At 49.3% G+C, this 21,816-nt stretch overlaps 1 protein-coding gene across 1 annotated transcript; it reads left to right on the forward strand.

Annotated features, from left to right (window-relative positions):
* The first annotated feature begins 717 nt into the window (after positions 1–717).
* On the forward strand, positions 718–21,645 carry ddx18 (DEAD (Asp-Glu-Ala-Asp) box polypeptide 18). The gene is made up of 14 exons (XM_080533419.1): positions 718–839; positions 4,615–4,812; positions 5,119–5,394; positions 5,524–5,659; positions 9,208–9,308; positions 11,786–11,985; positions 12,780–12,894; positions 13,137–13,276; positions 14,169–14,330; positions 14,773–14,925; positions 15,689–15,802; positions 16,304–16,360; positions 18,830–19,007; positions 20,948–21,645. Exons 1-14 carry the CDS (start codon positions 734–736, stop codon positions 21,091–21,093), a joined length of 2,082 nt encoding a protein of 693 aa, XP_080389545.1. The 5' UTR covers positions 718–733; the 3' UTR covers positions 21,094–21,645.
* The last annotated feature ends 171 nt before the right edge of the window (positions 21,646–21,816 follow it).

Genomic DNA, 21,816 nt, shown 5'->3' on the forward strand with positions numbered 1-21,816 from the left:
GAAAGGTCGGAGTGTGTCTCGTGTAAATATGTCCTACAGGAAACAAACAGCGGAACCATCATCTTTTATTTGTATTATAGCAAAGAATGGAAAGATGCGGTAACTGATATTAGATGGCAGTAACAGAGATGTATTAGGGTTAGTGTGACTGTGTGCGTGAAAAGTTTCCTAGTGTAAAAAGTGGTGCCACACATGTAATGAAGCTGTTCAGGACTTATTGAATGTGACATTGCTACACAAAATTGGCATTTATTTACAGTTTTTTAAGTTGAAGAAGATATAGACAGTAGTTCACTTCACACATTTACACATACATATTGTTTTTTCTTCTATATGCAATGGTTAGGCATATACAGCAGCAGGGTTTATTAATGCCGGTAAATCTTGGTGAACATAATATAATATATAATATATATATATATAATGTAATAATATTATATTATATTATATATATATAATAATAATATAACAATAATAATATAATAATATAATAATAATATAATAATTATATATATATATATATATATATATATATATATATAATGTATCTTGTCTAATCTATTGTATACAGATATCCCATATGACTTGTGTTACCATTTGCAGTCTGGCGTCATCACAACCACCACTAACTTAGGGGGTCCTGTTGTGTGTTTTCGACCAGGCAGTTGGACGTGGCACCTCCTCCCCCAGACAGAGAGGTCCTTCCGTCCCCACGTGTCTCTCAGCCTCCAGCATGGCGGACACACAGATGAGACTTCTGAGGAAGAAGATCCAGAAAAGAAGCGACAAGACCAAACAGCGAACACTGCTGAAGCGGCAGAGAGGCGAGGGAGACGTCGGTATGTTAACATGCGTTAATCTGTCTAGTTTATACCAAACGACGAGGTAATAATGATTATAATAACACACGTTAGCATGGCTGTTAGCATGGCTGGCTAGGCGGCTAGGTGGCTGGAAGTCTCAGAGTCTTAAAGAGTCTTAAACACCGGGGACTCGCCATTGACATGATATGAAGGTTTTGATGTAAACTAACCAGCGGAAGTTTTTTTTTTTTTTTAATCTTTGTAACTTAAGAGATGTTGTCAGTCTGTGTAGCTTGTCTGTGTAGCCAGCTAACCCCGTCCAACGTGGAGGTTCCTCTGTCTCACATGTCGCTGGGAAGCACATTTTTAGTGCCACTGCTCAGTTCCTGCCTGTCTGCCCGCCTGTCTACCTGTCCTGCCTGTCTGTTCGCCTACCTACCTGCCCTGTCTGCCTGCCTGTCTGTCTGTCTGGGTTCCACTGGGAGCATCACTGTGTAAGGATAGAACAGGGTTCCACTAGGAGCATCACAGTATAAGGATAGGACAGGGTTCCACTAGGAGGAGCATCACTGTATAAGGATAGGACAGGGTTCCACTAGGAGCATCAGTGTGTAAGGATAGGACAGGGTTCCACTAGGAGCATCACTGTATAAGGATAGAACAGGGTTCCACTAGGAGCATCACTGTGTAAGGATAGGACAGGGTTCCACTAGGAGCATCACTGTATAAGGATAGGACAGGGTTCCACTAGGAGCATCACTGTGTAAGGATAGGACAGGGTTCCACTAGGAGCATCAGTGTATAAGGATAGGACAGGGTTCCACTAGGAGCATCACTGTATAAGGATAGGACAGGGTTCCACTAGGAGCATCACTGTGTAAGGAGGATAGGACAGGGTTCCACTAGGAGCATCACTGTATAAGGATAGGACAGGGTTCCACTAGGAGCATCACTGTGTAAGGATAGGACAGGGTTCCACTAGGAGCATCACTGTATAAGGATAGGACAGGGTTCCACTAGGAGCATCACTGTGTAAGGATAGGACAGGGTTCCACTAGGAGCATCACTGTGTAAGGATAGGACAGGGTTCCACTAGGAGCATCAGTGTGTAAGGATAGGACAGGGTTCCACTAGGAGCATCACTGTATAAGGATAGGACAGGGTTCCACTGGGAGCATCACTGTATAAGAGCGTCACTGTATAAGAGCGTCACTGTATAAGAGCATCAGTGTTTCCCCTAGGTTTGCTGCCTTGGGGGGTGGCATGGACCGTGGCATGGACCCCCCCCCCCCCCCAGGGGGTAAGACCCTGCGACATACCAGCGTCATGTCCAGTGTGTCATTGGCATTGTCGCCTCACGCTACGGAAACAGGAGATAGGCTCCTGCCCTATGGGCCATTAGGCTCGAGAACCATCGGTTCTTGACTACCTGTCCACATTCTCACCTGGTTCTTGCTCTCTCTCTCTCTGGTGTGCTGACACCATCCTGCTCTCTCTCCTTCTCTCCCTCTCTCTCCTCCTCTCTCCCTATTTTGCTGTCAACCAAAAGGCAAACATAACAACCAGAGTATTTATAATCTAATCAGAGGTATACATTGATCCATATCAATTTATAACATAATTATAATTGAATATTGGATTGCTGTGGGCAATGCCGTCAGATAATGTCATTTTGACATTACTCTCTCACCTGAAAAAAAATAATGTCCAACTATAATAAAGACATTTCCAATGCAATGTACTGTAAATATGCCATTATGGTATTACCATAAAGCCCAAATCTAGCAGAATAAGAAAAGATAGTATATCTACTTTAAGTAAAATAATAAAGTGCATCCAGTTAGCTCTTTAGCTGGCAAGTGTGCAGCAGACTAGCTCATCTCATCACCTCTGAGCTAGCTAGCTTGCTAGTTCTTTTACTATTTACACCATGGAATTATAGTCACACACTTTCTAGTCACAATAATAACGACCAATTTTAACCAACTTTCTCTGTCAGAACACTCAGCAATTATATTTGCTAAAGTTTCAACTTGCTTACTTTCCATCTGCAGACATCTCACCCTGCAAAAGCTCTCTCGCGTCGCACGCACACACTCGCGCACAATCTTGTATTATTCTCCAGCGCTGGCACAGCGAAACGAAGTATGGAGATAGGTTTGGCTATGCGAGACTACTGCCGGACTAACGTTACCAACATGGGCTTGCCACTCGCCAGATTCGGGTTGGGTGCGTTTAAAAAACGCGGATATTTTAGCCTGCTTGTCAGATGTTTGGTGTCTATGTCTGTAGTAATTCCTCTTTCTTGGGGGGGCGGGTGGTTACGTTGGGGCCCGCCCCCCCAAGGCAATGGTAGGGGAAACACTGAGCATAATAATAATAATAATAACTTTATTTGTATAGCACTTTACATCAAAGTGCTTTACAATAGGTAAGCAGCAAGCACAAATACAATAGGTAAAAACTAAAATGTTAAACAATTTAAAAACAACTATTTCAATTTAAAAACACACATAATTACAACAGCACAAATAAACAGCCTATGACATGTAGACAACAGAAAACAGGTGGGTCTTTAACTTATTTTTTAAACACTTTCACTGATTCTGCCTGTCTGATATCACTAGCATCACTAGGACAGGGTTCCCACGGGTCCTTGAAATCCTTGAAAGTTTGTGAAAATAGACAAGTGTCATTGAAAGTGCTTGAATTCCCCCCCCCCTCTCTCTCTCTCAAAAAAATTTTTTTACGTAATTATAGTAGATAAGCCTCTGTATTGCTTAACTTAACACAGTAACTTTACACATATTTCGCAATATATTGTTTTGCTGTGCTGTGGTAGAGAAGGCAAGAGACCATCTAGTGTTCACACATTCAAGCCTCTCTTTTTAATTGTCGTCTGTGAGCGGAGAGTTCCTATTATATAAATTCTCATAGTAGTTCTGTCTCAAACTATGCTGTGTTGGGTCCTTGAATTTAAGGGAATTGAGTCTTGAAAGTCCTTGAAAGGTGCTTGAATTTTGATGTTTCAGAAGGTGTGGGAACCCTGATAGGAGCATCACTGTATAAGAGCACCACAACATGGAGTTAAACCATGCAGAGTACAATTTGATTTGGATCACGTGTTGAGTGTCTATGAAAGTGACAGACATACATTATGAGACAGCACGGTGGACCAATAACATGTGGCTTTTTCTTTGTCAAAGTATCTTTTGTATGTGTGTAATACAAGGGTTATCCCGGTTTCGCTTGCTAGCAATTTTCTCAAGCAACCAACCGTAAGTTGTGTCAATGAAGGGCAGTAGCTACATCCTTTGAGAATTATTATTATCAGGTTGTTGTTGGTTTGTTTTTTAAACTGATGAATCTGACATTTCCCGTTTTCCATGGCTATAATTAAGCAATATCACAAGAGAGGGAGTGCTGTTATACTGAATATCAGCACGGCTGTGATTCGGTCGTAGGTACGAGGCCGCAGTGTGATATTGCTTTTATACAACAGTTCTACAGCGCCATTTATTAGTTAACAGTAATAAGCGACAACAGATTATGACTTGTTTGTGTATTTAATCTTTTATTTTGGCTCTGCCAACAAAAAATAGTTCCGCAACTGAACTACAACTGGACTGTTGCCTAGTAACCTGAACACAAACATCTGCAGGCGAGCTACTTTGTATTAACGGTCATTTCGGAGTGATGCATATAGTTAAAAGTCCCAGTGCTGTTATACTGTATATCAGCACTCATGGAATGCCTCTTGTCCAATCAAATGACTTGGTCGGAAATAACTGTTGTATGATTTGTTGTTAAGATGACGTGGGCGGGCTGGAGGAGGAGGCGGGCTGCGATGAGACGAGCCAACCAGCGGCAGCAGCTTCGACGCCTGGCGCCACTAAACCCATGAAGAAGAAGCAGAAGCAGAAGAATGTGCCTGCCAAGGAGGACACCACAGAAGAAGGCTCTGTCAAAAAGAAAAAAAGAAAGCTGGCAAATGCCGCCGAGTCGCCGGGTAAGGTTACACCTAGTGTCCTCCTCTGTTGTTGTTGTTAGGTAAGGTTACACCTATAGGGCTTTCACACCGGCAAAGAACCGTGAAACCTCCGAACGTTGGCGCTGTCTGGCGAACCACACACTGGTATGAACGCGGGCTCGTTCGCCAGACAGCGCCAACGTTCGGGGGTTTCCGAACACGAACCAGCATGGGTCTTTGCCGGTGTGAAAGCCCTACTAGTGTCCTCCTCTGTTGTTGTTGTTGTTGTTGTTGTTGTTGTTGTTGTTGATGAACTAACCTGTGATTTTAATGGCCGTCCTGTAGGAGTGAAGAAGGCTAAGAAGGGGGAGGCAGAAGGAGAGGCGGAGGAGGAGGAGGAGGAGGTGAAGGTGACAGAACAGGAGACAAACGGTGAACCGACCGCAGACCAATCAGAGAAGCCTGGAGACGCTGATGATGATGATGATGAGGAGGAGGAGGGGGATGATGATGAGGAGGAGGGTGATGAAGAGGGTGATGGTGATGAAGAAGGGGAGGAGGAGGATGACGACGATGAAGAAGAGAAGGACGATGGACCTGAGCTCCCAACAGGCTTGACGGGTAGGAAACTGGAGGGGCTGGGGGGGGGGGGGGGGGAGAGAGAGAGAGACAGGCCTCGGGGGGGGGGAGAGAGAGACAGGCCTGTGTTCAGTGGTGACTCTGTCTCTCTCTCTCTCTGTGTGTGTCCAGGGGCGTTCGAGGACACAGCGTTCTCCTCTCTGGTGGACCTGGTCAGTGAGAACACCCTGCGCGCCGTCAAGGAGATGGGCTTTGAACACATGACGGAGATCCAACACAAGAGCATCCGCCCCCTGCTGGACGGGAGGTAACACTGCAGCTCTACTGCTTCTACGAGGCTGGGGGGACGACACACACACACACACACACACACACACACACACTACATTGCTTTCATAGGCAGACTCTCTCCACTCTGTGCTTTCATCAAGATTCAAGATTGCTTTATTGTCTGTCACAGAGTGACAGAAATTCTCCTTCGACCGGCTTTGTGCAGTTCATGAGTACGGTATCCACATTAAAGACACACATAGGTCACATACATACAATAAAAACAGACAGATATAACAGTGTTTATAAAATGTAGTGCCTATTTAAAAAGTCCAGTCATTTAAAAATAATAGTAAGAAAAACAGTATTATGATTTAAAAAGCTAAAATGCTCAAATGTTGTGGTTTGAAAAGAAAAACAGTGTGCTTCCTATTTTAAAATGTTCAGGGCGGTGGTTGCAGTGGGAATGAATTATTTTTTTATATGTGTTTTTCCGGGCCAGTGGAGTTCTATAACGGCGGCCAGATGGAAGTGGCTGAAATGATTGGTGGAGGGGGTGAGAGGGGTCCTGTGTGATTGGTGGAGGGGGTGAGAGGGGTCCTGTGTGATTGGTGGAGGGGGTGAGAGGGGTCCTGTGTGATTGGTGGAGGGGGTGAGAGGGGTCCTGTGTGATTGGTGGGGGGGGTGAGAGGGGTCCTGTGTGATTGGTGGAGGGGGTGAGAGGGGTCCTGTGTGATTTGTGTGGCTTTCCTGATTAGTGACCGGTTGTAGATTTCAGACAGGGGAGTTTGAGGTGAGCCGATGATTTTACTTGCCTGATTGACTATATGGGAGAGTTTGGTTTTGTGTTTGACAGTGAGGGAGTTGTACCAGGATGTGTTAGTTATTGAAGGTGAGAATGGATTCAATGAGTGATCTGTAAACCAGGGTTAAACCAGGGTTAAACCTTAAACGAATAGGTCTAAAATTATATATATAAAAAGAAAAAGGTCTTAAATTTGACTTGTTGAAACTTGTCGGAACCCTGAATCTAACATAGAATCCAGTGCTTTTGAACCCCTGTGAGGGACTGAATGCGTAGGCTAGATCATCTGAATGTCTAGTAAAGAACGTCTCTGTGGAAGGTTAGTGCCATAATTGTGCCCAGAGTGCAACGTGGGTGTTGTAGTTCTGCCTCCACTGATAACTAGGCCACCTGCGGTGTCTTATTCCGTGACCGTGAAATGTGTGTGAAATCTCGTGTGTTGTGGGCTGAGGTCGTTGTCTACTATGAATGTAATCCTATTGCATTGTGGGCGATGTAGTTGTGTCCATGCACTCTGCTCTGTTCCCATAGGGATGTTGTTCTGCTGCATTGTGGGTCATATAGTTTTTGCGTGCGTGTGAGAGAGAGAGATGTTTGTAAGTCGCTTTGGAGAGAGGCGTCTACTTGAATACCAAAAATCTAAGATGCTAATGTTGTCCTACTGCATTGTGGGTAGGGCTGCAACTAACGATTATTTTGATAATCGATTAATCTGCCGATTATTATTATTTATTTATTTTAATATTTCTTTTGCAAATTTTATTTTATGTTTTCTAAATCAGCCAGGCCTATACATATACATGTGCAAAAGGAATAAGTATTAATAAAAAATAATATAAATAAAAAAGGCTTTGCTACATCAAATAGGTTTAACAACAGGCCATGGACTATGGCGGTAGATTGTTTCAATAAAGTAGTTGAACTCTAGCTCAATACATGCATTGTTTTAGGTAATAACTTTGCTTAATGTAAAGGTCAGTAACCCAAAGTGCAATATAGGCTACAGACAAGACACTAATGTTTTTATATAACAGATATGCTCCAAAACAATGCAATGTGTCCTCTCACTCCATACAATAGGCTAGGCGACAGTCAGTGCCTCACTCTAACTCACGGGTAGCTTGGTAGGCTACCACTAGCTAGCCTTTAGCTTATCACCTCTGCTCTACCACTGACGTTAGCCAGCTAGCTAAATACACTTGTCATGCAATATTGAATTCATGAATGCGAGCAAACACTCACTGGCTATCGCATTACATTACAGTCATTTAGCTGACGCTTCGCCAGAACTCACACTAACGCATTTGCATGGAGAGCAGGAGACCATGGAAGGGCTGAGCCCAGCAGGACTTATATAATAAAACAATAGGAAGTTAGCTGTAACCCTCCTCTATAGAAACATAGTTAGTGTAACCCTCCTCTATAGAAACATAGTTAGTGTAACCCTCCTCTATAGAAACATAGTTAGTGTAGGTACCGGATTTTCCCACTTTTCCGGTTCCGGTCATAGGTTCTGCCCTTTCCGGCCATAGGTAGCGCTATGATTCGCTATGATTCGCGATGCCTACACCGGCCGCAAGACAGCGTGGCGTGCGTCAACAGGAAGTAGGTTTGTTATGGAAACAAAACCCCAAAAAAGTAAAAAAAAAAAGAAAAAAAGGGCGAATCCAGTGTTTCCTCCAGGAATTTTTACAATGGTGGCGGGTAGTGCTGACCGCGCGCCCGCATGAAACGCGCACGCGCGCTCAAAACAACGACGTAATTTCAGCCAAAACTCGAGGATGGCCCAAAAAAATAAAATGTTTTCCTGTACTTCTCCCGTGTGTCTCTTATTGTCTGTGTCTGCATGTTTTTCCAGCATGTAATTCCGTTGTCAATAAAAACAAAAACACTGATCTGACGTTTTTTTTCACAACGTTATTACTTGTCACTTTAAGCCCAGGAGGGAGTTAGCGATTAGCGATGTTTAGCTTAGCTTAGTTTAACAGAAGTATCTTCACTTTTAACATGACTTCCCGTGGTCGTAGAGGGCTGGTCGACGGCTTAAAATGACCGTGTAGACCTGTAGACCTTATCCAGCTATAGTCTTGTGTTTCTACCCCGGGCATAGCCGGTGTTATTCACGGACAAACACTCCTGTTAGAGTGGTTCTAGTACACTGGACATAGGTAACACATAGAGAGGCTTCTCCTCTCTCTCTCCATCCTACACTACACTACACTACGCATCCTATACTACACTACACTACGCTAGCTCGCGGTGTTCGGGTGACAGCCAGGGCGCGTTCGTAAATACGCTCTGGAAATCTGATCAGCACTCACGGAATGCCTCTTGTCCAATCAAATGACTTGGTCCCTTTATGACGTTGAACCCAGTGTGCGCTCCGGGGCTCTCAGAGCGAATTTACGAACGCAGCCTCAAGTTCAATACTCGCGACACACACGGACTGGTCCAGTTTCAGCGCTTGTGGGTGTGTCTAGCGCTGTGAAGGTCTGAAAAGCGGCCTAAATCTTTTTTTTTTTTTTGGGTTGAGAAATCTGAATGGTGGCGGAGGAAATTCCATCGTGGCGGTCCGCCACGATGAAATGCATGTAGAGGAAACACTGGAATCGATAATGGCATTCGTCGCCAACGAATTTCATTATCGATTTAATCGATTCGTTGTTGCAGCCCTAATTGTGGGTCATGTAGTTTCTTCCTCTCTCTGCTGTGTGTTGTTCCCGAGGGATGTTGTCCTACTGCATTGTGGGTCATGTAGTTTGTTGTGTGTTGTTCCCCAGGGACGTCCTGGCGGCGGCTAAGACAGGCAGCGGCAAGACCCTGGCCTTCCTCATCCCCTCCATAGAGCTCATCTACAAACTCAAGTTCATGCCCAGGAACGGTAAGACTCTCCTCTCTCCTCCACCTCTCTCCTCCTCCACCTCTCTCCTCTCTCCTCTCTCCTCCTCCACCTCTCTCCTCCTCCTCCTCTCCCCTCCACCTCTCTTCTCTCTCCTCTCTCCTCCTCCACCTCTCTCCTCTCTCCTCCTCCACCTCTCTCCTCTCTCCTCTCTCCTCTCTCCTCCTCCACCTCTCTCCTCTCTCCTCCTCTCTCCTCTCTCCTCCTACACCTCTCTCCTCCACCTCTCTCCTCTCTCCTCTCTCCTCCTCTCTCCTCTCTCCTCCTACACCTCTCTCCTCTCTCCTCCACCTCTCTCCTCCTCCACCTCTCTCCTCTCTCCTCTCTCCTCTCTCCTCCTCCACCTCTCTCCTCTCTCTTCCTACACCTCTCTCCTCTCTCCTCTCTCCTCCTACACCTCTCTCCTCTCTCCTCCTACACCTCTCTCCTCTCTCCTCCTCCACCTCTCTCCTCCTCCACCTCTCTCCTCTCACCTCTCCTCTCTCCTCCTCCTCCTCTCTCCTCTCACCTCCACCTCTCTCCTCCACCTCTCTCCTCCTCCACCTCTCTCCTCTCTCCTCCTACACCTCTCTCCTCTCTCCTCCTACACCTCTCTCCTCTCTCCTCCTACACCTCTCTCCTCTCTCCTCTCTCCTCCTCCACCTCTCTCCTCTCTCCTCCTACACCTCTCTCCTCCTCCTCCTCTCCCCTCCACCTCTCACCTCTCCCCTCCACCTCTCACCTCTCTCCTCTCACCTCTCTCCTCTCCTCCTCCACCTCTCACCTCTCTCCTCTCACCTCTCTCCTCTCCTCCTCCACCTCTCTCCTCTCTCCTCCTCCACCTCTCTCCTCTCTCCTCCTACACCTCTCTCCTCCTACACCTCTCTCCTCTCTCCTACACCTCTCTCCTCCTCCACCTCTCTCCTCTCTCCTCTCACCTCCACCTCTCTCCTCCACCTCTCTCCTCCTCCACCTCTCTCCTCTCTCCTCCTACACCTCTCTCCTCCTCCTCCTCCACCTCTCTCCTCTCTCCTCCTACACCTCTCTCCTCTCTCCTCCTACACCTCTCTCCTCTCTCCTCTCCCCTCCACCTCTCTCCTCTCTCCTCCTACACCTCTCTCCTCTCTCCTCTCTCCTCCTACACCTCTCTCCTCTCCCCTCCACCTCTCTCCTCTCTCCTCCACCTCTCTCCTCCTCCTCCTCTCCCCTCCACCTCTCACCTCTCCCCTCCACCTCTCACCTCTCTCCTCTCACCTCTCTCCTCTCCTCCTCCACCTCTCTCCTCTCTCCTCCTCCACCTCTCTCCTCTCTCCTCCTACACCTCTCTCCTCCTACACCTCTCTCCTCTCTCCTCTCTCCTCCTACACCTCTCTCCTCCTCCACCTCTCTCCTCTCTCCTCCACCTCTCTCCTCTCTCCTCTCACCTCTCTCCTCTCTCCTCCACCTCTCTCCTCTCTCCTCCTCCTCTCCCCTCCACCTCTCTCCTCTCTCCTCCACCTCTCTCCTCTCTCCTCCTCCTCCACCTCTCTCCTCCACCTCTCTCCTCTCTCCTCCTCCGCCCATGAACGGTAAGAGGACCGCCTGGACTGTGGTGTCGCAGGGTTCCACAGTAACGCTTGCCCGCTTGCCCGGAGCAGTAAAACATTCGCCGGGTTTGTTTGCGCGAGCCCGACGACGCTGCTGGATCCTGGATATGTTTACCTGCAGGAAGAACAACAGACGGCGCAGGCGCCAGACCAGACTAGACGATCATGGAGTGAAGATATTATCAAAGCGTACGCGATGCGACGGGCGATCGACTATATATATAGTGTACATAGCCTTTATTTATGTAAACCAGCTCTTTTCCCTTCTTGTTTTTAGTTTTTTTTTTTTTTTTTTCTAGCACCAGGGGAGCCCCCCCTCCCAAATGTCGTTGTTTGGTACCTGTACTATAGCAATGACAATAAAGACCATTCATTCATTCATTCATCATTCATATATATATATATATATATACATATATATATATCATATATATATATATACTCCACCATCATCTAGTCTGGTCTGGCGCCTGCGCCGTCTGTTGTTCTTCCTGCACACAGGTAAACAGATCCGGGATCCAGCAGCGTCGCCGGGCTCGCGCAAACAAACCCGGCTAATGTTTTACTGCTCCGGGCAAGCGGGAAGCGTTACTGTCGACCCCGTGTGTCGTGGATTTTGGTTCTCGGTTGTGACGTCTTGTAGACCTGCCAGGCTGCCACACTTGCCTGCACAAAGACCATAGCTCGGAAGTGTTTTGTGTGTATATATATATATATATATAGAGAGAGAGAGTACACACACACACACACAGACACCCATCCACCCACCCACACACGCACAAATGTCATTGAAAGCTCTTGGGGTGGGAAAGTTACCGGGATTGCCTCTCTACCTACCACAGACGTTGTCCCCTCTCCTCTCCCCCCTCCCTCCCTCCCTCCCTCCCCCCCCAGGCACGGGGGTGGTGATCCTGTCCCCCACCAGAGAGCTGGCCATGCAGACCTACGGGGTGATGAAGGAGCTGATGGCGCACCACGTGCACACGTTCGGCCTGGTGATGGGAGGCAGCAACCGCACGGCCGAGGCCAAGAAGCTGGCCAACGGGGTCAACGTCATCGTGGCCACGCCCGGCCGCCTGCTGGACCACCTGCAGGTGAGTGACCTTTGACCTTTGACCCCTGACCACAACCACGACATCACACCACCGCACGCTTTATTGAGACCACACGAAGAAAGTCGAGCTCCGTCTCGAACTATACAGCAGCACACGTGTGTGTGTGTGTGTGTGTGTGTGTGTGTGTGTGTGTGTGTGTGTGAAAACCCCCCAAAAAAAACTAGGTTTAGAAGAAGGTGATGGAAGAAGGTTTTTCCTTCTATCAATGGCCCCGGGTCTGAGCTAGATTACTCTTCCTGCTACGAATGGTGGATTGATGATTCACTTGCTTAGTCAAATGTATCGATTGTAAGTCGCTTTGGAATAAGGCGTCTGCTAAATGCCAAACATGTAAATGTAAATGTGTGTGTAACTCTCTTCTTTCCCTCTCCCTATCATCCCTTTCTGTCTCTCCCCCTCTCCCTCCATCCCTCTCTCTTTCTCTCTCCCTCCCAACCCTCTCTCTCCCTCCCACCCTCTCTCTCTCCCATCCCTCTCCCTCCCTCCCACCCTCTCTCTCTCCCATCCCTCTCCCTCCCTCCCATCTCTCTCTCCATCCCTCTCTCTCCCTCCCATCCCTCTCTCCCTCCCATCCCTCTCTCTCTCCCTCCCATCCCTCTCTTCCTCTCTCTCCCTCCCATCCCTCTCTCTCTCCCTCCCATCCCTCTTTCTCTCTCCCTCCCATCCCTCTCTCTCTCTCCCTCCCATCCCTCTCTCTCTCCCTCCCATCTCTCTCTCTCTCCCTCCCTCCCTCCCATCCCTCTCTCCCTCTCTCTCTCCCCTCCCTCTCTCAGAACACGGCAGGCTTCATGTATAAGAACCTGCAGTGTCTGATCATAGACGAGGCAGATCGTATCCTGGAGGTGGGCTTCGAGGAGGAGCTGAAACAGATCATCAAACTGCTGCCCAGTACGTACACACACACGCACACGCACACACACACACACACATCATCATCACCTGTGTGTGTTCTGATGTGTGTGTGTGTGTGTGTGTGTGTGTGTTCTGATGTGTGTGTGTGTGGTGTCTGTCTGTGTGTGTGTCTGTGTGTGTGTTCTATGTGTGTGTGTGTGTGTCTGATGTGTGTCTGTGTGTGTGTGTGTGTGTGTGTGTGTGTGTTCTGATGTGTGTGTGTGTGTGTGTGTGTGCAGAGCGTAGACAGACCATGCTGTTCTCGGCCACGCAGACCCGTAAGGTGGAGGACCTGGCCCGCATCTCCCTGAAGAAGGAGCCTCTGTACGTGGGCGTGGACGACAACAAGGACAACGCCACGGTGGACGGCCTGGAGCAGGTACACACACACACACACACACATTTAATATCTTTATTTGCGTTCACATTTTACAATAAAATTCTTGAACACAAACAGTATTAGTTGCACCAGCATAGGACACTCGATAATTCAAGCTTTAAATCTGTCTATGGGTACAGGTAGCAGCGTCTCCTTCATATGTGGCGGCTGCCAATTATTGCAGATATTGAGCAGAATTTTGCCACGGCCTTTGCTTTAGGCTTGGGAATTCCTGCCATCTGCAACCCCCTGACGACTAGTCTGTGGACATTACCAAGGCTTCCAAATATAAACACTAATCATTTACATTTGTACCCAAGCTGTACAATGGCATCTTTGAGTGGATGGTACTTCACAACTTTGGTAAGAAAGGCCTCTTCTAGGCTGTAGTCAAACGCGCAACCCACTTCCAAAATGATGACCTCTCTACTGTCCTCATCGACAACAACAACATCTGGTGTATTGGCTGCAACATTTGAAAAATAGTCATATTCACACACACACACACACACCAGAACACACACACACATGCACGCACACGCACGCGCACACACACACACAAGAACACACGCACACACACACATCGCCACGGTGGACGGCCTGGAGCAGGTACACACACACACACACACACACAAGAACACACACACACGCACACACACACCGCCACGGTGGACGGCCTGGAGCAGGTACACACACACACACACACACACCCACTTGACTGCCTCTTGTCCAATCAAATTACTTGGTTCCATTATGACGTCGAACCCAAGGACCCCCGGTTAGGACCTCTCCACCTCTCACACACTACCTAACACCTCCCGTCGTTGCCAGGGTTACGTGGTGTGTGTGTCTACCTAACACCTCCTCCTCCTCCTCCTCCTCCCGTTGCCAGGGTTACGTGGTGTGTCCGTCAGAGAAGCGCTTCCTGCTGCTGTTCACGTTCCTGAAGAAGAACCGCAAGAAGAAGCTGATGGTGTTCTTCTCTTCGTGCATGTCCGTCAAGTTCCACTACGAGCTGCTCAACTACATAGACCTGCCTGTGATGGCCATACACGTGAGTTACTACTCTGCTCCCCCCTCCTCCCCCTCCTCACCCCTCCTCCCCCTCCTCACCTACATAGACCTGCCTGTGATGGCCATACACGTGAGTTACTACCCTCCTCCCCCCTCCTCACCCTCCTCACCCCTCCTCACCTACATAGACCTGCCTGTGATGGCCATACACGTGAGTTACTACCCTCCTCCCCCCTCCTCCCCCTCCTCACCCCTCCTCACCCCTCCTCACCCCTCCTCACCTACATAGACCTGCCTGTGATGGCCATACACGTGAGTTACATAGACCTGCCTGTGATGGCCATACACGTGAGTTACTACCCTCCTCCCCGTGTGTGTGTGTATGTGTGTGTGTGTGTGTGTGTGTGTGTGTGTGTGACAGTAGTGTGTGTGTGTGTGTGTAACAGTAGTGTGTGTGTAACAGTAGTGTGTGTGTGTTCCAGGGCAAGCAGAAGCAGACCAAGCGCACCACCACGTTCTTCCAGTTCTGTAACGCCGACACGGGCGTGCTGCTCTGCACCGATGTGGCGGCCCGCGGGCTGGACATCCCCGAGGTGGACTGGATAGTCCAGTACGACCCCCCCGACGACCCCAAGGTAACACACCAGGGCTGCCTTGTTGGGTCCTTGAATTTGAGGGAGTTGAGTCTTGAAAGTGCTTGAATGTGATGTTTCAGAAGGTGTGGGAACCCTGTTTTGACTGTGTGTGACTCTCTCCCCCTGGTGTGTGTGTGTGTGTGTGTGTGTGTGTCTGTGTGTCTGTGTGTGTGTGTGTCTGTGTCGTGTGTGTGTGTGTGCGTGTGTGTGTCTGTGTGTCTGTGTCTGTGTGTCTGTGTGTGTGTGTGTGTGCGTGTGTGTCTGTGTGTGTGTCTCTGTGTCTCTGTGTGTCTGTGTGTGTGTGTGTGTCTGTGTGTGTGTCTCTGTGTGTGTGTGTTTGTGTGTGTCTGTCTGTGTCTGTGTGTGTGTGTGTGTGTGTCTGTGTGTGTGTGTCTGTGTGTGTGTGTGTGTCTGTGTGTGTGTCTGTGTGTGTGTGTGTGTGCGTGTGTGTGTCTGTGTGTCTGTGTCTGTGTGTCTGTGTGTGTGTGTGTGTGCGTGTGTGTCTGTGTGTGTGTCTCTGTGTCTCTGTGTGTCTGTGTGTGTGTGTGTCTGTGTGTGTGTCTCTGTGTGTGTGTGTTTGTGTGTGTCTGTCTGTGTCTGTGTGTGTGTGTGTCTGTGTGTGTGTGTCTGTGTGTGTGTGTGTGTCTCTGTGTGTGTGTGTCTGTGTGTGTGTGTCTGTGTGTGTGTCTGTGTGTGTGTGTGTGTCTGTGTGTGTGCGTGTGCGTGTGTGTGTCTGTGTCTGTGTGTGTGCGTGTGTGTGTAGGAGTACATCCACAGGGTGGGCAGGACAGCGCGGGGGATAGACGGCCAGGGCCACGCCCTCCTCATCCTCCGGCCCGAGGAGCTGGGCTTCCTACGCTTCCTCAAGCAGGCCAAGGTAACCGTGGCAACCGTGACACTACAACAGCCGTGACCATAGTAGCACTAGAACAGCAGCCGTGCCTTGTTTACCTACTAGAAGAGCCAAATGACCCCCTCTCTTTACAACGCTCAAGCTGCTACTTACACACGTCCAAACGACCACTAGTTGGCACCGCTTGTAAATTAGCCTGCTTCCTACACAGAAAAACAACTGCAAAACATCTTCATACTGGCTTATCCTGATATATGAAAATGTAAGGATACTGGGGTGGTAGAACACCACATATCTAGGATCTAAGTCATGAAAGGAGGGTCCTGAAATGTGATCGGGTGCAAAGATATTTATGAGATATTTATATTACAAATGTACTCAACGACCCCTAACCTTAACTCAACCACCCCTCACCCTGACCATAACTCAACCACAACTCAACCACACCTGACTATACTGGAATGCAGGTGGTAACCACAAGATAAGCGGTGTATAAACGTGTGTGTGTGTCCCCTCTGTCCCCAGGTGCCTCTGAGTGAGTTTGAGTTCTCCTGGAGTAAGATCTCTGACATCCAGACACAGGTAAGACCACACCTCCACCACACCTCCACCACACCGCCACCACACCTTCACCACACCTTCACCACACCAACCACAGCTCAACCACACCTCCACCACACCTTCACCACACCTTCACCACACCTTCACCACACCTTCACCACACCAACTACAGATCAACCACAGCTCGACCACACAACCACACATCGACCAACATCACTTATGATATGCATTCACATGTCTCTCTGCGTGACAATCTAGTGACACAACCTCTTCCCTCTCCTCCTCCTTCCTTTCTTCCCTGCCCTCTCCCTCTCTCCCCCCTCCTCCTCTCCTCCTTCCTTTCTTCCCTGCCCTCTCCCTCTCTCCCCCTCCTCCTATCCTCCTCCTTCCTTTCTTCCCTGCCCTCTCCCTCTCCCCCCCTCCTATCCTCCTTCCTTCCTTTCTTCCCTGCCCTCTCCCTCTCTCCACCCTCATCCTCCTCTCCTCCTCCTTCCTTTCTTCCCTGCCCTCTCCCTCTCTCCACCCTCATCCTCCTATCCTCCTCCTTCCTTTCTTCCCTGCCCTCTCCCTCTCTCCCCTCCTCCTATCCTCCTCCTTCCTTTCTTCCCTGCCCTCTCCCTCTCCCTCTCCCCCCCTCCGCTCCTCCTTCCTTTCTTCCCTGCCCTCTCCCTCTCTCCACCCTCGTCCTCCTCTCTTCCCTCTCCCCCCTCCTCCTATCCTCCTTCCTTCCTTTCTTCCCTGCCCTCTCCCTCTCCCCCCTCCTCCTATCCTCCTTCCTTCCTTTCTTCCCTGCCCTCTCCCTCTCCCCCCCTCCTCCTCTCCTCCTCCTTCCTTTCTTCCCTGCCCTCTCCCTCTCTCCCCCCCTCCTCCTCCTTCCTTTCTTCCCTGCCCTCTCCCTCTCTCCCCCTCCTCCTATCCTCCTTCTTCCTTTCTTCCCTGCCCTCTCCCTCTCTCCCCCCCTCCTCCTATCCTCCTTCTTCCTTTCTTCCCTGCCCTCTCCCTCTCTCCACCCCTCCTCCTCTCCTCCTCCTTCCTTTCTTCCCTGCCCTCTCCCTCTCTCCCCCTCCTCCTATCCTCCTTCTTCCTTTCTTCCCTGCCCTCTCCCTCTCTCCCCCCCTCCTCCTATCCTCCTTCTTCCTTTCTTCCCTGCCCTCTCCCTCTCTCCCCCTCCTCCTCTCCTCCTTCTTCCTTTCTTCCCTGCCCTCTCCCTCTCCCCTCCTCCTATCCTCCTCCTTCCTTTCTTCCCTGCCCTCTCCCTCTCTCCCCCTCCTCCTATCCTCCTCCTTCCTTTCTTCCCTGCCCTCTCCCTCTCTCCCCCCTCCTCCTATCCTCCTTCTTCCTTTCTTCCCTGCCCTCTCCCTCTCTCCCCCTCCTCCTATCCTCCTCCTTCCTTTCTTCCCTGCCCTCTCCCTCTCTCCCCCCTCCTCCTATCCTCCTTCCTTCCTTTCTTCCCTGCCCTCTCCCTCTCTCCACCCCTCCTCCTCTCCTCCTTCTTCCTTTCTTCCCTGCCCTCTCCCCCCTCCTCCTATCCTCCTTCTTCCTTTCTTCCCTGCCCTCTCCCTCTCTCCCCCCTCCTCCTATCCTCCTTCCTTCCTTTCTTCCCTGCCCTCTCCCTCTCTCCCCCCTCCTCCTCTCCTCCTTCTTCCTTTCTTCCCTGCCCTCTCCACCCCTCCTCCTCTCCTCCTCCTTCCTTTCTTCCCTGCCCTCTCCCTCTCTCCACCCCTCCTCCTCTCCTCCTCCTTCCTTTCTTCCCTGCCCTCTCCCTCTCTCCCCCCCTCCTCCTCTCCTCCTCCTTCCTTTCTTCCCTGCCCTCTCCCTCTCTCCTCCTATCCTCCTTCCTTCCTTTCTTCCCTGCCCTCTCCCTCTCTCCCCCTCCTCCTATCCTCCTCCTTCCTTTCTTCCCTGCCCTCTCCCTCTCTCCACCCTCCTCCTATCCTCCTCCTTCCTTTCTTCCCTGCCCTCTCCCTCTCTCCCCCCCTCCTCCTATCCTCCTCCTTCCTTTCTTCCCTGCCCTCTCCCTCTCTCCCCCCCTCCTCCTCTCCTCCTCCTTCCTTTCTTCCCTGCCCTCTCCCTCTCCCTCTCTCCTCCTATCCTCCTTCCTTCCTTTCTTCCCTGCCCTCTCCCTCTCCCCCCCTCCTCCTCTCCTCCTCCTTCCTTTCTTCCCTGCCCTCTCCCTCTCTCCACCCCTCCTCCTCTCCTCCTCCTTCCTTTCTTCCCTGCCCTCTCCCTCTCTCCCCCCTCCTCCTCTCCTCCTCCTTCCTTTCTTCCCTGCCCTCTCCCTCTCTCCCCCCCTCCTCCTCTCCTCCTCCTTCCTTTCTTCCCTGCCCTCTCCCTCTCTCCACCCTCGTCCTCCTCTCTTCCCTCCCCCCCCCCTCCTCCTCTCCTCCCCCCCCTCCTCCTCCTCTCTTCCCTCTCCCCCCCTCCTCCTCCTCTCTTCCCTCTCCCCCCCCTCCTCCTCCTCTCCTCCCCCCCCTCCTCTCCTCCGTGCAGATGGAGAAGCTGATAGAGAAGAACTACTACCTCCACAAGTCAGCCCAGGAGGCCTACAAGTCTTACGTGCGCGCGTACGACTCGCACTCCCTGAAGCAGATCTACAGCGTGGGTACCCTCAACCTCCCCATGGTGGCGCTGTCCTTCGGCTTCAAAGTGCCGCCCTACGTCGACCTCAGTATCCTTTACAACACTGTCCTGTCCTTGTTCCGTTGTCAGAGAAACGGAATAGAATACGTCACTTTGTCATCCCAAAATGGACATTTACTTTTGGCATCACCATGCAAAAATTGTAAAAACAAAACATTGCTTCCTAAACCACATACCATTCATTAGGGATGGGACGAAATATCGTATGGTGATGTATATCGCGATACAAAAACATGACGATACGCATCGTGTTGCAGAAAAATGGATCGCGAAATAAACTGTGTTTTTTTCTTTTTCTTCCATTAGCTACACTTCTTGGGGAGGCGTCCGTAATAAAGAGGAATTATTACGGACGTAGACACCAAACATCTGACAAGTAGGCTAAAATATCCGCGTTAAACGCACACAACCTGAATCTGGCGAGTGGCAAGCCCATGGGCTCGTTTGTAACGTTAGTCCGCCAGTAGTCTCGCATAGCCAGACCTATCTCTCCACACTTCACATAGCCAGACCTATCTCTCCACACTTCACATAGCCAGACCTATCTCTCCACACTTCACATAGCCAGACCTATCTCTCCACACTTCACATAGCCAGACCTATCTCTCTACACTTCGCTTCGCTGTGCCAGCGCTGGAGAATAATACAAGAGTGTGCGCGAGTGTGTGCGCGCGACGCGAGAGAGTTTTTGACGGGTGAGATGTCTGCAGATGAAAGTAAGAAAGTTGAAACGTTATAAAATATAATTGCTGAGTGTTCTGACAGAGCAAGTTGGTTAAAATTGTGTCTGACTATAGTTCCATGGTGTAAATAGTGTCAAAGAACTAGCAAGCTTGCTAGCTCAGAGGTGATGAGATGAGCTAGTCTGCTGCACACTTGCCAGCTAAAGGAGGCACTTTATTATTTTACTTGAAGTAGATATACAATCTTTCTTATTCTGCTAGAATTGGGCTTCATGGTAATACCATAATGGCATATTTACAGTACATGGACAGTGGATTGAAGCATTGGAAATGTCAGTTTTTTATAGTTGGACATACGATTTTTTTTCAGGTGAGAGAGTAAAGTCAAAATGACATTATCTGACTGCATTGCCCACAGCAATCCAATATTCAATTATAATTATGTTATAAATTGATATGGATCAATGTATACCTCTCATTAGATTATAAATACTCTGGTTGTTATGTTTGCCTTTTGGTTGACAGCAAAAGAGGGAGAGAGGAGGATAGAGAGGGAGAGAAGGAGAGAGAGCAGGATGGTGTCGGCACACCAGAGAGAGAGAGCAAGAACCAGGTGAGAAAGTGGACAGGTAGTCAAGACCACATAAGTAAGTAGCCTTGAGAACCGATGGTTCTGGAGCCTAATGGCCCATAGGGCAGGAGCCTATCTCCTACACCCCCTGGACATGATGCTGGCCACCCCCCCAAGGCAGCAAACCTAGGGGAAACACTGATCTTGTTTTATTTATGATATCGTATCGTGAACCCCTGTATCGAGAGGTGCGTCGTATCGTGAGTTAAGTGTATCGTCCCATCCCTACCATTCATATAAACCACATATCCATTCATATAAACCACATATCCATTCAGACACATGATAATAGTATCACATGATAACACGCATTACAACGACACTGGCAAATCAAGCCCAGCTAGTATATGAACTATTCATATACTGTACATAATAATACTACTACTACTATAATAATAACATAATACGGGCGCTTAGGTGGCGTAGCGGGTTAAGCGTTGACCATGTTACCGCAGAGTCCCCGGTTCGATTCCGGCCGGGGACATATCCTGCATGTCATCCCTCCTCTCTCTCACCCATCCTTCCTGTCTAAATCTCTACTGTATCTGTCAATAAAATGAAAAATATGAGTGGGACTGCCCCTGACATAATACTATTGAACCTCTGTTGTGTTGAGGTGTTGAGGTGTGTTAGTGGCCTTAACCCCCCCCCCAGACGTCCACAGCAGCAAGGGAGTGAAGATGACGAAGAGAGGCGGGGGCGGTGGCTTCGGCTACCAGAAGAAAGGCAGCGTGAACAAGTCCAGGATCTTCAAACACATCAACAAGGGCAAGGGAGAGAAGAGGCAGTTCTCCCGCTAGTCTGGCCCAGCGCGCTCTGTCTGTCTGCCTGGCTGGTTGGCTGGTTGGCTGGCTGGCTGTCTCTGTCTCTGTGTGTGTGTGTGTGTGTGTGTGTGTGTGCGCGCGCTGTCCTGTCTCTACACACATCCTACAAGAGGCCCATGTTCTCACCCTGAAGGTGGTTTTGATGTTGAACAGGTGTGACTCACCTGTCCTTCTGCACAGGGGGCCGGGGGGTATTCCATCAATGTCGCTAAAGGAAAACACAGACTCGTTTTTTTATAAATCTCGTGAGACTTATCAACAAATAAGCCTGGCTTTTCCTTTAGCGACGTTGATGGAATACCCCCCAGTATCTGTATCTAGGAACAACATGTTTTGATTTTGTATTTACAACGGCAGAACTGTCAGTGGGCTCCAGTTGTTCCGAGGTGTGTTCTCTCTCCCTGACTCTTTTGATATTATGATATGCATCGATTCTGCTAAATTGTACATTGATAAACGTTGTTTGCGTTGATTTCTTTCTTCTGTGATTCTTGACTGCCCTCTACTGGCTTATTAAAAAACAATATAAACCCCATCACAGCGTGGTTGTGTGTCCGTACAGGCTCTGAGACATAGCCGTACTTTTAACACGTAATCAGCCATGAGGACATTTCTTTTTTTTATCTTTACACTCGATCACATTTCAGGACCCTCCTTTCATGACTTGTCCTAGATATGTGCGTTCTACCACCCAGTGTC

Source organism: Nansenia antarctica (genome assembly GCF_963989245.1).
Source record: "Nansenia antarctica genome assembly, chromosome: 6".
In the NCBI taxonomy this organism is placed as follows: domain Eukaryota; kingdom Metazoa; phylum Chordata; class Actinopteri; order Argentiniformes; family Microstomatidae; genus Nansenia; species Nansenia antarctica.

Bases quoted from the DNA above. Each gene is read 5' to 3' on its own strand.
- ddx18 (XM_080533419.1), top strand. From the start codon at position 734: ATGGCGGACACACAGATGAGACTTCTGAGGAAGAAGATCCAGAAAAGA. The intron at 840-4,614 runs GTATGTTAACAT...TTTGTTGTTAAG, and splicing joins GAGAGGCGAGGGAGACGTCG to ATGACGTGGGCGGGCTGGAG. The intron at 14,926-15,688 runs GTAACACACCAG...GTGTGTGTGTAG, and splicing joins ACCCCCCCGACGACCCCAAG to GAGTACATCCACAGGGTGGG.